The sequence below is a fragment of the Gracilinanus agilis genome, chromosome 1 (assembly GCF_016433145.1).
Source record: "Gracilinanus agilis isolate LMUSP501 chromosome 1, AgileGrace, whole genome shotgun sequence".
Taxonomy (NCBI): domain Eukaryota; kingdom Metazoa; phylum Chordata; class Mammalia; order Didelphimorphia; family Didelphidae; genus Gracilinanus; species Gracilinanus agilis.
Window position 1 is genome coordinate 715,859,789 of NC_058130.1, and position 17,287 is coordinate 715,877,075.

The 17,287-nt window shown below is 38.0% G+C and overlaps 1 protein-coding gene across 1 annotated transcript in view; it reads right to left on the reverse strand.

Annotated features, from left to right (window-relative positions):
- Positions 1 to 17,287, reverse strand: part of UHRF1 (ubiquitin like with PHD and ring finger domains 1) — a 37,757-nt gene that overhangs the window by 19,535 nt on the left and 935 nt on the right. The window contains exons 2-4 of the mRNA XM_044658489.1: positions 7,174 to 7,437; positions 1,509 to 1,669; positions 615 to 830 (exon numbers count right to left, since the gene is read on the reverse strand). Coding sequence (XP_044514424.1) covers positions 615 to 830; positions 1,509 to 1,669; positions 7,174 to 7,437 — 641 coding nt within the window. The remainder of the gene's footprint in view (positions 1 to 614; positions 831 to 1,508; positions 1,670 to 7,173; positions 7,438 to 17,287) is intronic.

The window sequence follows — 17,287 nt, forward strand, 5'->3', positions numbered from 1 at the left end:
ATAAACAGAGCTAATATCTATTTTTTACTATGCTAAAGCTAGTCAAGAGACAAAATATTCAAGAGTGTCGATCTAATGACTTCATGACTTCACACTAAATTCATTAATGATCCATAAGCCAGTGTTATACAGTAGAAAAAACAATGATCTAAAAAGCCTTGAATTCAAATTCCAAGTCTATAACAACCTCACTGAGAGAATGTAGATAAGTCATTTCTTCTTTCTGGGTCAAAAATTCTATAAAAATGAAAGACTTGAACTAGATCAGTGGTGTCAAACAGTCCACAGTACTCCCAAGTGCAATCTGAACCAGATTAAAATGTAATTGGGAAATATTTAACAAAATAAATAAAAATACGATAAAAAAAATAACAAAACTTATGAAAGGCCTACAGGGATATATAAGTATGGTTTAGCAGTTCCCTTTTCTATCCAAGTTTGATACCACTCAACTAAGATGATCTCCAAGGCACCTTGGAGGGCTGACACTTTATGATTCTAAGCTAAATCAGGTTATCCTAATATTGCCCATTTTCAAGCCATCAGTTTTGACATCAGCTCATATTGAGTTGCTGTGACATTATAAGATATACTGACAAGCACATTAAACTTACCCAAGCAATAAGTTTGCATAGATTTCTTTAGCAGTCCTTGTTTCCCGTTTTCGCAAGATCTCAGCATCATACCAGAAGCCCCTCTCCTTGGGCTCATCAGGATTGTAGTTCACCATCACAATCTGTCCAACTTCCAGCTGATGCCACTTCAGTATTGTCCGAGCCCGAGCTCTTACATCTTTTGAACTTAATTTCACAACACCATTTTCTGGGTAGCTTTAAAATAAAAAGTATAGTAATCAACTGACAGATACATAGACTATATATGAAAAACTAAGCCCCCTCCCTTGAAATGAAATATTATAAACGTATGCTATAGGGCAGTTGGATAGCTCAGTAGATAAGAGCCAGACCTAGAGACAAGAGTTCCTGGGTTCCAGCTGTGTGACCCTGGGGAAGTTACTTAACTCCAATTGCCTACTCCTTACCTCTCTTTCTACCAAGGAACCAAAACTTAGCATTCAAATATAAGAAGGTAAAGGTTTTTTAAAAAATTAAATATATGCCAAGACTACATAATGACAATAACTATCATTTATATAATTTAAGGTGTGCAAAGTTCTCTATATACATTATCTCTTTTGATCCTTGCTCCTATTACTCCATTTTACTGATGAGGAAAGCTCAAAGGGGTTTCAAGAGAATAAATGATTTATCCATAGTAAATCTTTGAAGCAACAATTTCTTCCTGATTCTAAGGCAAGCACTCTTTCTATTACCCCACAGTTAATTTTCATCCTAGTGTAAAGAGTGCCCCCATTAGTCATTTTTTCCCTCATGTGATCCCCCAAGGCAGCAAAGTCTTACTCGTGGACAAACTAAATGAGAAACTGAAGAAAATCATCTATATTGGGGACCTCTCAGAAGCCACAAATTGACCTACTCCAAACTTACTCTTCATATTTCACATGATAGATAACATCCTCTTCAGGCACCTGGCCATCTCCACTGTCACTGGATTCACTGGCTTCTCTTTCTTTCCTTGTAACATTTACCAATATAGCTTCAAACCATGCTCCCATGTTCGTATCCCGAGCATCTACATATTCATTGATCTATGGATAAACAAAAGTTCACTGAACCAATTTTCTAAATTGTAACTCGGTAGCTTATTCACTACAGTTCAACAGATATTGGCAAAACACCTGTGTGCAGGACTATGATAGATACAAAGTTTAGATAGGACGCAATCTCCAACTTTACAGGGTTGGGAGATGACGCAGATAATTGAAATACAAAGTAACACATAGTAAGGACATTATATTGATACAAAACAAAAATGCTACATAAGCCTAGATGAGGGAGTCATTTCTGAGAGGCAAATTTTAAAGACTGAGCATGTCTCCCTCTCCCCCCAATCAAGTGGCAATAGTTAATACAGTTGGCTGAGGTCACTCATTTTTAGGTCACCCCTCAATCTGCTACTTGAATCATTCCCATATTTGATCTTATTATCCCAAGCATTAGCTAGGATCACAGAATATGCTTTGATCTTTTCTTAGTAATCAATATAACTTTAACCCCTCACTAATTAGCTGGCTCTAGCCCCAGTCCCAATTCCAATAGAGAGCATTTATTAAATTAATTGGAAAAACACTTTCCCAATAGTAACTGTTCATATTTCTTTATAATCCCCAAAATTTATTCAAGACTTAAATAAAGGCAAAATTGATGAATGTATGATTTATTAATAAATGAAATGAATAACAAGACATTTACAAAATTTTGTCTATGAAAAAGACCACAACCAGAACCACCTCAAATTCTTACTGTAACAGCAAATGACTTCTCTACTTCCAGAACACAATTTTTCCACTCAGTTTACTCCAGATACTAATTAAGGTTTCAAGGCTCCTCTTTGTATATCTCAAGATAATGGTTAAAATTCATCAAACTCATCACATAATTCTCTTTCTAATGATTTTTAATAACAAGGATTAAGACATAGAATTCTCAAAAGAAGTTTTCTCCTTACCTTCTTTCTCTGTCTTCTCCCTCATTTATCTCATTGATCAAAAATAAAAAATACATTCTTCTCCCTGACTCTACAGAGAAGTCTCTCAAAGCAAGGTATTTTCAATTCTAAACTTCAAACTGCCAGCCCAAACTGTTTTCGCACAACATTCTATTTGGTGTTTAAAGATACAGTAACAATATTTGTAGTCTCTGTGAGAGAGACATTAAATAGATGTTTTACATACATTAAGAAAGGGAAAGGGGGCATACATGCAAGGGAAAAAATCGGAGAAAAACGTCATAGAAAAGGTAGTATTTGAAATGGGTTTAAAGAATGGGTAAGGGTGGGGCAGCTGGGTAGCTCAGTGAATTGAGAGCCAGGCTTAGAGATGGGAGGTCCTGGGTTCAAATCTAGCCTCAGACACTTCCTGCTGTATGACCCTGGTTGCCTAGCCCTTACCTTTCTTCTGCCTTAGAACCAATACACAGTATTGATTCTAAGAGGGAAGGTTAGGGTTGGGGGCGGGGGGAAGGGGGAAATGTATAGGAATTAAACAGGTAAAAAAAGGAAGGTCATGTTATCAAAGACACAAAAGTGAATAAAAAGATGTAAGGAACAAAGGAGTTAATCAACCTAGAGCATAAAATATGTAAAAGAGAATAAAATAAAGCTGGAAAGGCAGACCAGTACCAAATTATAATGTCTTGAATGTCACACAAATTAATGAAAAGGCCTTAAAAGACAATAGAGAACCAGTGAAGATTTTAACAAATAAATGACAAAACCAGATTTATGCATAAGAGATAAACCTGGTAGCAGGAGTTAGGTATAAAAAAAAAGTGGGCCCACAGAAAACACTCTGCCATAGATTCATCACTAGTACAGATGAACTACTGATAGTGAGGAAGGTCTGGAAAACAGAGAAAAAAGGTCCATACATTTTAGCCTTCTTCACAGGTAACAGAGCTTCCTGCTTCCTCTGTGAACATAAGGAATCAGTAAGATGGCCAAAGGACTGTGTGCAAAAAGAGAAGATGGGCAAGAAAAAAAGACAGAATATTAGGTCAAGAGGAGGACAAAACAAGGAAACAGAAAGACAGAGAGAACAAGCAAATTGTCTCTGAAGCAAAGGGAAAAGCGGGAAGTGATCAATTGTGTCAGATGCCTCACAGAATTGAAGAATGAGGGAAAGCTTTTGGGCTCAGCAATTAAGTTACTAATGAACTTTGAGAGAAGAGTTTCAATATAGTAGTGAAAATTTTCTCAAGTTTGTCAGAAGAAAAATGAAGAGTTAGTTAGATGAGACAGAAATGTCAAGAGAAGGCTTGAAAAGACAAGCACATTTGTAGAGAAAGAGATCACTGCTGGAGTGAGGGCCTTTAGAAGCCTAGAGAAAGGAATTAAGGGAACAAATAGAGCTATCACTGTTCACCTCAGTAAGAAGGCTTCTTCTGTGACAGATGAGATGAGGATAATGAAGAAGGAAAGATGATACTGAGAAGTTCTGAAAAATGCAAGGGGAGTTCAGGGAACTCACATTGAATGACCTCCACCTTTTCTGTGAAATAGGAAGCCAAATCATCATTCATGGGGTTGGAGGTACAATTGAGGACTTAAGGAGAGTGGATAATCTTACCTATTATCATATCCATAATGGAATAGTCATTACAGGGAAAAGAGGGACTCTGTAAGAGAAGAGTTAAGAACTGCTGAAAAAGCACTGAGAGCCAATAGACACACAAGAGACAGATGTGAAGTGAGATCAGTCTAATGTCACAACTTTTTCCAGGAATACTGAAGACTAGGATTAGAGGAGAAATCTAATGGCAAGATTACCAGGAATAAGGATTAATAAACTGAGAAGAGATAGATGGTTCTCTTGGTTCTAGAGTAGCTAGTAAAACAATTTAACATACTATGGTGTCAGGCCTGAATAAGGAAATGAAGTCAGGATGATGGAAATGAAATGATCCATCTGGAGGCTCCCAGAGATAGCTGAGAGTTGGCAATGCAGAGCTGGGAATCATGGGTACTGAGCTAACAGGTAAAGCCTTATGACAAGTAATGGATAAAGACAGAAAAGGTGAAAGAGTCAAAGAGAGATCCCTGAGGAACCTATACATTAAAAAGTTAGGAAGAAAACAAGGTGCCATGGGAAATAAAGAAGTTATTTGAAAGATGAGAATACCAAAAGAGTATATCAGAGACACCATGGAAATAAAAAGTATCAAAGAGAGGATGACCAAGGGTCGAATGCAATAGAGGTTGAGGAAAATAATAAGTGAGAAAAGGCCAATAGGTTTGGCTTAGAGGGAACTTTGGATGACCTTTGAGAAAACAGTTTCAGAAGAATATTCAAGACAGAAGTCAGGTTATAGGGAGGTGAAGAGGTAATAGGGACTGGACAGCAGCATGATATAGAGGAAAGCACTGGCTCTGATGTCAAAGGCCATGATTTGAAACCCACCATTGCCATCTGTCAGTGGGACCTTGGACAATCCTTTCCCCTCTCTGAGTCTCAGTTTCTTCTTCTGTTAAATGAGGGAGTTGGACAAGATGACCTCTAGGTTTCCTTCCAATTCTAATCTATGAATGTAGAAAAAAGATTTAAAGTAATTTGAGGGAATCAGAAGGTTGAGAGAAGGGTTTCCTACTGTTGTTTATTTGTTTTAAGGATCTACAGATCTGAGTGCTTTTTGTATGCAAAGCAGAAAATGAAAAGGGAAAGATTAAAAATGAAAACAGAAAAGAACTGACTGATTGATGGAACAAGGAGAATGATGGAAAGGAGAGTCTTGGTCAAAAAGGGACACTATTCTTTAGTGACAGAAGACACATAAAGACACTATGTGGTCCTAAGGTCATGTTTGGAGAACCCAGGGACAAAGAGAAGGGAAAGTAAAAAAATGGATGGAGGATGCAGTGAATCCCTCAAGTTGACAAGTAAAAGACCCAGCATCAAATAAGAACAGAAGCATTTACATAGCAATTTAAAGTCTACCTAGTGCTTTTACATATTTTATCTCACTTGATCCTTATAAGAGCCTTGGAAGGAAGGGGATATTATTATTACCCCCATTTTACAAATGAGGAAACTGAGGCTGAAAAGTTAAGTGATTTGTCCAGGGATATATAACTAGAGTGAATAAGGCAGGATTCAAACTCAGAACTTCATACTCCTAAGTCCTTTGCACTATACCTCTAAGATGCCACCTAACCAGTGATCCTCTGTATACAAATTATTTATAAATATTTCTTGAATTAAACTGAATAAAGGCAGTATCCATCTCTTTTAGCAATGCAACATTCTTCTAGACCAGTTCTTAACCTTGTTTGTGTCCTGGACCCCTTTGGCAGTCAGGCTGGGGAAATATCTGTACCCTCTTCTCAGAAGAATGCTCTTAAATGCATAAAACACATAGGCTTACAAAAGAAACCAATTTTTTTTTTTAGTTACCAAAATATTAAAAAAATAAAAGCTCACAGACTCCAAGCTAACATATTCTTTTTCTGAAAAATGCATCTGCATACTTTGGTGAATGACACTGATGAGTCACAATTTCCTGGCTTTTCTTCTTTCTCATTTTTGATCAGAACAGCAGAGGGAGTAATAACCATGGAGGGGAGATAGCTACTGTGAAAATAGTAACAGTAATAATAGCAATAACATTTAAATAGCGCCTTAAAATTTGCAAAGCACTGATCTTCACAAAAACCCTAGGTAAGAGCTATTATCCTCATTTTACAGATAAGGAAACTGAATCTGAGGTTAAGTGACTTGCTCAGGACACACAGCTAGTAAATGTCCAAGTCTGGATTTGAATTCAAGTCTCCCTGATTCCAGGTCCAGTGCTTTCTCCACTATGCCACTTAGTTACCTAATAATAACACATTAAAACAAATGATTTCAAGTTTACAAAGTGCTTTATGTGTATTATGGAATGTTTGAGAGCATGACCAGGTCTCCCTCATCTTTAAAAAGCCTTCAGTAAGGGACAATTAGGTGGCTCAGTGGATACAGAGCTTAGAGATGGCAGGTCCTAAATTCAAATATGACCTGAGACACTTGCTAGGTGTGTGGCCCTGGGCCAGTCACTTAACCCCAACTGCCTAGCCCTTACTGCTCTTTTGCCTTGGAATCAATAATTAATATTGACTCTAAAATAAAAGGTATGGGGTTAAAAAAAAAGATGACAACTCATGGACTACTCCTCTATATTAACCCTTTCCTTGGCTCCCCATTGCTAGTATGTTCCCTCCCTAACTCCCTTGTGAGGGTTTCCTATTTATCCTATGCATACTCATATATATATATAGTCTCCCTCAAAAGAATGTGAGCTCCTAAAGAAGAGAACTGTTTCATTCTCTACATGTTTCCTTAGTGCCCAGCCCAGTGCTTGGCACATAGTAGGCATTTAATAAATGCTTGTTGACATTTAGTGTATGCTTAGAACAATGGCTCTTTCAAGAATAAGGAGAAACTGAGAAGGGGAAAAACTGACCCCAAGAAAGTATTACAAACTGGAGGCACAGAGGCAAAGGTGGAGAAATAATATTTTAAAGAGGCAGCACACATCAAGAATCCAAAATGGAGACCCTCACCTTATAAAGGCCAAATCCTGGATCAATCCAGTCCCCTTGAGCAGCTGGGCCAGGTTGCCCTTCAATTTCCAGGGCTCCTTCTCCATGGTTAGAACTCTTATCATATTCACTCTGGCCTGAGCAACAGCCCGAATCTGTATCTGAGAGTTCAGAATCCTTTTCTTTACTAGGAACAGAAAGTACAGCTGGGCTTTGTCGAACAAGTAGCTGAACAATGTCATTCAGACCAACGCTGTAGTCAAAAAGGGAGTGCCCATCTTCCATCTGTAAAGAAAAGCAAAGACAAAAGAGGCATTATTAGCAAATACCCTCCAGAGCTAAACAAAGTACTTTCATGCGGTCCCATCAGAACTCACATCTGTCTCTCTCAGTCCGAAAGGGCTTCCTCACCCCACCTCTGAATTTGAAGGGGCCACAGAGGGCATCTAGTCCGATGTCTATTCCTGAACCAGAACTCCCTTTACCATTCGCCTGACAAGCAAGTGGCTAGCCAGTCTCTACTGAAGGTTTCTTAAAGGGGAATTCACTATGTCCTGAAGCAATTCACCCCATAGGCAAACAGCTGCAAAAATAAGTTTTTTCTTATATTCAAACTAAATCTGCCTCCTGGCCTCTTCTCCTATTGTTCCTAGCTCTACTTTCTGGGACCAGCCAGAACTAATCTAACCCTTCTTCCTTCAAACACTCTACTATATCAATCTCCTTCCTAAAATGTAATATCCAGACCAAAATACAACATTCCAGATTTGGTTTGAGTTGGACCAAGTAGAGTAGTGCTATCCTCTCCCTTTTCTGGAAACCATTCCTCTTCTTTAAAAAGCCCAAGATAGCACTCTCTTTGACTTTTGTAACACACTGTTACAAAAGTATGTTAACAAAATTTAAAGTAATGTTAAAAAAGTAATAATAGGAATACTATCTAGATGTGCCTCCTGGCTCCCCTCATCAACATGGTATAAAGTTTATTTCTGAAAAGTCAAGATTACATTTATCACGATTACAGGTCATCTTATTAGCTTTAGTTCAACATTCTGGCTTGTCAACTTTTTGGATCCTGACACAGTGATTCAAAAAGCCTTGTATGTAGCTCAGTGGATAGAGAGTCAGGCCTAGAGACAGGAGGTCCTAGGCTCAAATCCAGCCTCAGACACTTCCCAGCTATGTGACCCTGGGCAAGTCACTTGATCCCCATTGCCCACCCTAACCACTCTTCCACCTAGGAGCCAATACACAGAAGTTAAGGGTTTAAAAAAAAATTAAAAAAATAAAAAGCCTTGTATGGAAGCAGTGAAATTATTATCTTAACAATTTTGCTGAGAGGGAAGCAGATTTCCCCAAGCATAAAGTCACAAGGTCACACAGCTAATAGTATAAGAGAACACAAGCCAAGAAGCAGTAAATGCTGACAGTGTCCGTGGTCTCCATGGTACATAGCACACTACATGCCCTATAATGCAGAGGTGGGAAAAACCCAGCAAATCAGAAAGCTGGTTTCAAATCTGCTGGATTACCTTTGTAACCTTTCACAGCAGATCTCTCCAGTTTCCTTATCTATAAAATAAAGTTGCTAATGAGATCAACTCTAGAATCCTTCCCAGTTCTAAATCTTATTATCCTAGACAATAGAGCCAACATTCTAACTCTAGAGTCCTGATTCAAAGTCCATAGCTTTTTTTTAAACCCTAATTTTATCTTAGAATAGATACTAAGCCTCAGGCAGAAGAACAGAAGGACTAGGCCAGTGAAGGAAGAAAGTGCTTCCCACTGAGCAGCAGGGCAGAGGGGTGGGTGAAATCAGGATTGCCCTTAGCCAGTGGAGAGAGGGGGAGGGGAATGGCCCCAGCAATCCGCTCCCCTCCAGTTCTGACTCTGTGAGCTTCTTACTCCCTGTACACTCCCACTGGGCTGCTGGGCAGAGGAGAAAGGGATGTGAAAAAATGTCAGGTGGAGACGGGAAAGGAAGCAGCTCAGAGTCCCTCGGCCTTTCTAGTAACAAACTGCACCACCCAACCCGGCAGCACAAATGTCTACAGAGAGAGCTCTGTGCCATCACTAGACTACGCAATGGAGGGTAAATGACTTGTGTGGGGCTACAATGCTACGAAGTATCTAAGGCCAGATTTAAACCTAAGTCTACCAGGCCTGGTGCTCTATCCACTACGCTAACTAACTACCCCAGCATTCTTTCTAATCAAAATCAGTTGTTTCTCCACATCTCTCTCCTATTTTTCTCTTTTTCCCAACTACTTTTGATTTAATAAAATTATTAATTTATGACCAATCTCATAATTTCCCCTCTTATACCATCATTGCCACAACTGCAAGAGCACCCCCTCCAGCCAATCCACATCCATTATCTCCCTTCAAGACACAGTTCAAACTGCAGAAGGCTTTCCCCGATTAACCACAAGCTTCCCCTTTACCTTACTAAATACCAAGAAATGTCTATTTGCATATACTTGGACTTCATTGTACATCCTTTGCCTACTACACTCAATCACAAACAGCATCTAAAACTTTGTCTTGCTTCCTTCCCTAATTTCCTGATAGCATCAAAGGAAGGATACCCAGGAAGTATTCAATACATTAACTCATCAGATCACACTCACACCAAAGAAAAAGAAATGAAAAATTGGAAATGAAAAGGCAATGAATGGCAATTTTACACCTCTCTAAGCCTCCAGAAAACATAGCTAGTCATTCACATTCCTATAACTCACATAAATGCTTACAAAGCACCTTATAGAAGCACAAGCCCTATTACCCCCATTTTACAGATAAAGAAACCAAAGCTTGGAGAGATCAAATGACCAGTCAAAGTCACAGAGCCAGTAAGAAAGGGAATTACAAACCAGCAATTCTTTTCCCACAATCCATGATGTCACTCTTAAAGTGTCAACTACAGCCACAAATAATCTGAGCCCAAATTTACATATCAGTCATTTCAGGAGGTAATTCTGCAATAAAAACTCATCAGTGATGGTAAACCTTTTAGAGACCACATGCTAGGCCCCCACCTTACCCCAGACAAAGAAGGGAGAAAAGGAGGGGAGTGGCCCAAGCACTCTGCTTAGGGGAAGAAAAGATGCACATGGAGAGGGGGGAAGGGAGCAGCTCTTCCCAAATCCCTTTCTGGTAACCAAGTCTGGTGAGCAGTGTGTGCCCACAAAGGTCTCTGAATGTCATAGGTTCACCATCACAGCTCTATGCCATGCCTTGATCAATGCCAGGATAGTCTCTTAAGTCTGCTACTATTAAAGAAGTTCAAAAATGAACGTTTATTTCCTGTTGAAGATAGAAATGAAATTCACAGCTAAGATCTGACTAAAGCATTCACTGGCAATGCCACCAAAGCCTTAATCCACAAAAGTGAAACCCCTATAGCTTACTTCATAACTTCTTGGGAAAAAAATGAGTCCCAGAACCAGATAGTTCACAAAAGTTACTTTATGCTGACTCATGGGAATTCACAAAGCATGAGTATGAGTGTGCCCAGGTGTGCTGGCACCCTCAGTTCACTCTGTCAAGTATTATTTATGGCAATAGAAAATTAATAACTTACTAAAGCAATCTGTACAGGAGGTACAAAAACAGCAAGAATTGGTTCACTTCCTCTCCCAAAAGATTTATTTTGACAAATAGTCAAAGGATACGAACAGGCAGTTCTCAAATGAAGAAATTAAAACTATGTTTAGTCATATGAAAAAAATGACCCAAATAACTATTAACTAGAGAAATGCAAATTAAAACAACTCTGAAGTACCACCTTATACCTACCAGCCTGGCTAATCTGACAAAAAAAGGAATGTGATAAATGTTAGAGGAGATGTGCTAAAATGAACACTAATACACTGCTGGTGGAGCTGTGAACTGATACAACCCTTCTAGAGAGCAATCTAGAACCATACCCAAAGAGCCATAAAATTTGTGTATACCCTTTGATTCAGCAATACAACTACAAGGTCTTTATTCCAAAGAGATCAGAGATAGGGGAAAAAAGACTTTATTGTACAAAACTGTTTATAGCAGTTCTTTTTGAGGTGGCAAAGAACTAGACACTGAAGAATTGTCCATCAACTGGGGAATAGCTTAACAAGTTACATAGTATATGATTGTAATGTGCCAGGCCCAGGGCCTGACAACATTCTGGGGTCCTGAAGGGAGTAAGAGTGAATGAGATGAGGTAAGGAAGATGAAGAAATGTCAGGAGGGCCAGAGATGTTGATGACAATCAAAGGCAACTTTATTGGAAGTAGTAATGATTTTTATAACAAGCCAGAATTTCTACCCAAACTTCCTACACTGGTGGTAACAGGCAATGTTTATGTAGTAACAGGTAATGTTTAACAAAGAACCTTCAGGATCACAATACAATCTGTTATATAGTGATTCATTGAATATATCTTGTATGGGGACTAGAGGATCAGAGGGTGTCCATAGGCTACATGAAAACATACACAAGAGTTTGTTGAGGATACAGGCATCTCCAAGGGTTTTCAGGGATATGGGATACAAACATGCCCCAGATAGGAAAGGGTGTATGTGGCTGGGAATTTTCTAGAAAGGTATATGAATCTCTTGTTTGGAGGTCTCATCAGTAATGGAATACTATTGTGCCATAAAAATGATGAACAAGATAATTACAAACAAAAAAAACCTGGAAAGACTTCTATGAAACAATACAAAGTGCAGTTAGCAGTTAGCAGAACAAGAATGTTATACACAGTAACAGAAATAATGTACAATGATTGACTGTGAATTAATTAATTATTATTAACAATGAATGCAAAGATCCAAGATAACTCCAAAGGACTCATGATGAAAAAGGCTATCCATCACTACAGAATCTAAATGCAAATTGAATAACATTCTCTACTTTATTTCCTTCCATGAAATATTCTCTAGTTTAAGTGGTATGTGTCTTCTTTCACAAGATGATGAACATAAAAATAGTTACTGCAGGATAATACATATACAACATATATCATATTACCTGCTATCTTGGGGTGGAAGAAGGGAGAGAGGGAAAGAGAACATGGACTGCAAAATGTCAAAATATGATTATTAAAAATTGTATCAATATGTAAAAAAAGGACACATAAGACTAATCAAAAGCTCTAAAAAGGGGAGTATTTACATGTATTGAACATAAAAACTACTATACTCACCATTATTGATTAGTGAATCTATAACAGTACTCATGGGTAAGAAGAATATCAAAGCCTACAAAGAAGCTGTCCTAAGATATTGATTCCTTTGAGACAAGACTTTATTCCTGGGTTTTAGTGGTGGTAGTTTTTTTAAAATGAAGGTAGAAATTAGGGGAAGAGAGGGGCAAATGGTAGTGATGTTTAAAAAAAAAAAAGGAAAGTCATTAAATTATTTTCAAAAGCAATGAAGAGAAAGTTTGTGGAGAGACAGACAAGTGGAATAGCTTTAAAACTACCGTGTTAGACTAGGTAGGTGGTTCAGTGGATAGAAAGACCTGGAAATGGGAAGGTCCTGGGTTCAAATGTCAGATATTGCCTAGTTGTGTGACCCTGGGCAAGTCACTTAACCCCAATTGCCTAAACTTTGCCATTCTTCTGTCTTAGAATTGATACCAAGACAGAAAGGAAGGATTTAAAAGGGAAAAAGGCCATGATATTCCAAAGAGGTTATTGAGAACCAGAACATCTCTTCTGTCTCAAAATGTTCCTAAAAGCATAATTTATTGCAACAAAAAAAAAATAAGAAACGATAGGGGAATGGCTGAGCAAATGATGAACTATAAAGGTAATGGGCTAATATACTCTTTTAAGGAATGGCAAATAGGAAGAATCAGAAAAATTTGAGATGTATATATAGTAATACAGTGAAAAAAGAAAAGTCACAAGGGCAATATACTGAAATGATTGTCATGTAGTAGAAACTTAAGGGAAAATGAGGCTTCTCAAAGCCTTTTTCCCCTTAAAATAAATATTATCTCCTAAGAGTACTGGTATATCAAAGATTTCAACAAAAAAAATCTGGCAGGTGGTATGCACTGCTAAAATGCATTTAATTCAAGAAACACTTGGAATTAACCCATAATAGGCAGGAAGGGGGGATTTGCACTGCAATTTTCTAGGAAATGGTTTTATTCTTTATCATACTTAATAGACCTGTATAAAAGAGAAGCTTCAGGGTTTTTCTAAATACATTCTCAAGAATCTATTGTTCTAATTTTTCCAACAGCCAGGCAATTAAAGCATGGTGGCACTCACCTAGAATCCCTGCCTCTTGGGAGTCCAGCACCGGTATATCTCTTGAGTTTGGGAGGTCTGGGCTGCAGGAAGGCTTAAGCTCATCACATATCTACACTATGTGGTCTGCAGGGATAAAATGCCACTAGAAAGTCTAAAGAAGTGCAAACTAGATCAAGTAGGAAAAAAGAAGTAGTTAAAGCTTCTATGCTAATCAGGAGTAGGATCCAGTCCCTAACCAGTACTTTCAACTTGGAGAAGATAAGGCCTTTTGTTTTTCAGTTCTATGAGACTCATCTTGAACCCATTTGGTGTTTTCTTGCAACAATACTGGAGTGCCATTTCCTTCTCCAGCTCATTTTATAGATGAGGAACCTGAGGCAAAGAGGGTAAAGTGACCTGCCCAAGGGCACGATAAGTCTTCCTGACTCCAAGGCCTGGCATTCTATCTACTGTGCCGCCTAGCTGCCCTGTAAGATAAACACACTCAATCTCAAAAACCAAAACAAGCAAACAAAAACCCATAGAACCACATTATTGACATGTCCCATCCAATTATTTTAGCTACAGAAAGCATATGAACCAAGTTTAAAGGTATTTTCTTCCCTTTTTACTGCCTCCAAAATTGCTACTCCAGATTAGAGCATAACTAGTTCTAACAACAAAAAAAATTCGTTTAGGAAGCAGAGATTACAAAAGGACTTATTAATAATTCACATTTCTATGGTATTTTAAGATTTTCAAAGTATGTCCCTCACAATAACTCTATGAGATAGATAATACAAGTATTGTTATCCCCTTTTTATAGGGGAAGAGAATGGAGTCTCTGAAGGTGAAATTAATTTAAGCAATCTTACAAGGCAACTCACTTAAAACTAAGGTAACTCCAAGATCTGATGCTGTACAACCTTTGAAATACAAAGCATGTAACCCAGAGAAAGGCCTAAATTTATATTTTTTTCAAACTAAGCAATTCCTCTCTCTTACCAAATAAATTCCATTCTATCTATCTACTCCTAAGCTGCTTTCCTTTTCTCTGTTAAATCAGCTTATCATCTTTATGCAGATGACTACCATACGTGTGTGTGTGTGTGTGTGTGTGTGTGTGTGTGTAACTGATTCTTCCCAGAACTAGATCTAGTCTCACATCTTCTTCTGCCTACTGGATAAATACAGTGGGAGGTCCAACTGGTACCTCAAACTTATCCAAAACTAATTTTCCTGAGATTATATATAAAGCACTCTGCAAACTTTTAAGGACTCCATAAATGTCAATTGTTAATTTTATTATTCACCACTAAGCTTATCCCCATCCTCCCACCTCCTTCTCTTTCTTCTATCTATGGCACTATCATCCCTCCCACTCTTCCTGGATAGAAATCTCAATGTCATCAGTGATGCTTTCTTATCCCCTTCACACACACACCCTCCCTTTCCAGTATAATTATGAGCTATGAAAACTAATATGAGCTTAGTTTACATTGAGGCACAGCAGGCAGAACAAAGGAGAAAATCATCTCCTGACTCCTTGCCCTGTAAGATCATATCAAAAGTACTGTGTTCAGTTTTGGGCACTACTTTTTGTACAAACAATGAAAAGTTGGAGAGAACAAAGAGGATATTTAAAATAAAACTAGGATAGTTAAGGGCCTTGAGTGCAAGTCATATGAGGATTGGTGAAAAGAAATGAAAATGCTTAGCCTGGGGGGGGGGGGGGAGGTCTGAAAGGACAAGATGGCTACATTTTCAAGGGATAGTTTAAAGGATTATCATATGAAGGAGGTATAAGGCTTGTTCTTCTTAGTCCCAGAGGACAGGTCTAGAACAATGAAGAGAAGTTTCAAAGAGTGAAATTTAACCTTAGGGGCATAAATTTAGAGCTGAAAGGGATCTCAGAGATCATATGGTTTAAGTTCCTCATTTTTTACAGATCAAGAAACTAAAAGCCAAAGTGACTTACCCCACATCATCTAAGTAATATTAAGTAGAAGACACAGGATGATTTAAACCCAGGCCATCTGACTGATAAGGAAAAACTACCTAGCAATGAATGAGAACTTTGCAAAAGTGGAATGGCTTGCCCCATTGCTGGAAATCTCTAAGCAAAAGCTAGATGATTTATTTGTTATAGAATTTATCTTCACCTTTAAGAAGCCTTTTCGTCACTCAAGGTTCAGTTCAGATACCGTTTCCTCTATAAAACCTTCCCTGATTCCCCAAAGTATACTCTCCAATTTTCCTAAAACACTTTTGCTGGTTTTCTCTTTTACTGGATGCCTCCCCCCACATCACACCATACTTATAAACAAACATCACATAGTTCTTCCATTGAACATAAGCTTTTCAAGTCAAGTGAAGGTTTTGTTTTTCACATTTGCCTCTCCAGTGCCTTGAACAGAAAAGGTGTTTTAACATATACTTGTTAAATGAATATATGAAATGTCTGAATTGTAAATAGCTTCAAAATTAACCAAGAAAAAAAAATTTCATTAGTGACTGCAGCGCTAAGGATTGAGGAATCCACTCAAGTCCAACTCTACTACCTAAAGATAGATAAAACTATGCCAGAGGGACATAAGCACTGGCAGTTCCTAGCGAGCTAGAAAGACTTAGTTCATCGATCCAATTTTAACAGGCTATTGTCTTATCATCTGACATCCAACTTAGTGAAAAGTGTAGAGGCATAGCAGGCCTCTCCAAAGGATTTATTATTTCAGCTATACCTAGATTGTCTCAAGAAAGGCTGCAATTTGCATAGTTGAGGAACACCAACAAAATCATGAATTCTTGAATTTCATTCTGATCCTTCCCTAGGAAGGAAAGAATGAGAGAAACAAAAGAATCTACAATAGCGAAAACACTTTTGCTTTCAACTTAACCAGTGTGGAAAAGCTGGATATACTGTAATGGACACATGGTACAATATCAGGCCTACTTTATAGCTGCACTCTTTCCCCTTAGTCCTCCTCTGATGCCTCTTCATAGCATGAAGTTTACTACAATATTGGAGTAAGACTCCATCAGGAGACCACCGACATTATCAGGTGCTAACTATGCTATAAAGGCTCCACAGACACATCCCAAATGCAGAATGAATTGTTGCCCGAGCACCAGCCCAATTCAGACAGCTTCCTCATCTTGTTGGCCAGTATGATGCATTTTTCAGTCAAACAACTAAGGAAAATAATCTCAAATGGCAAAACCACCCATACATTTTTGGTGTCTTACTATTTTATCATCTTTTACTTACCCAGCATTGGCACAAGTTGAATAAATCTTAAGGTATAAAAGTTATAGAATATCACTGCACCTTGACAAATGTCAAATCAAGAATTGAGAGATTTAAATGAACTGATAGAAGTCATGATGACTACTATAATGAAAACTTGAAATGAAATGAAGCAAATGAAATTAATGAAAACTCTAAAAGGTTCCTGAATTCAGATTAAATGCAATGATGAAATAGCTCCTTTCTCATCAGAAGATAAGTGAGGGACTAAGTGCCTAGTATCAAATATGCTTGTCAGAACCAGTGGTTCTCCTTAACTGTCTTTGTTGGAGAGAAGTTTTCAGGAAAGATCTGCAGTGTCAAAAACAGAAGGTTTTCTCAAAAGAGGTTTAAAAAACAGTGATGCACATAACATGCCAACATTGAATAATATTTCCAACTAATAAGAATTTTTTTCTCTTAGCACTTCCATTTTCATAAGCCTTTTGAAATGTACTTCTGGGTGGAAAAAGACATGAGAAAAGAGAAATGAATTACTTAGTCCTATTTCTAATAAAAATGGGGAGAGTCTACCAAACCCAAAAAATCCATGCAAGGCTTTGGGAATTCATGAATCGCTAGATGGCAGCATAATCTCGTTCTAAAACAAACGAAAAAAGGC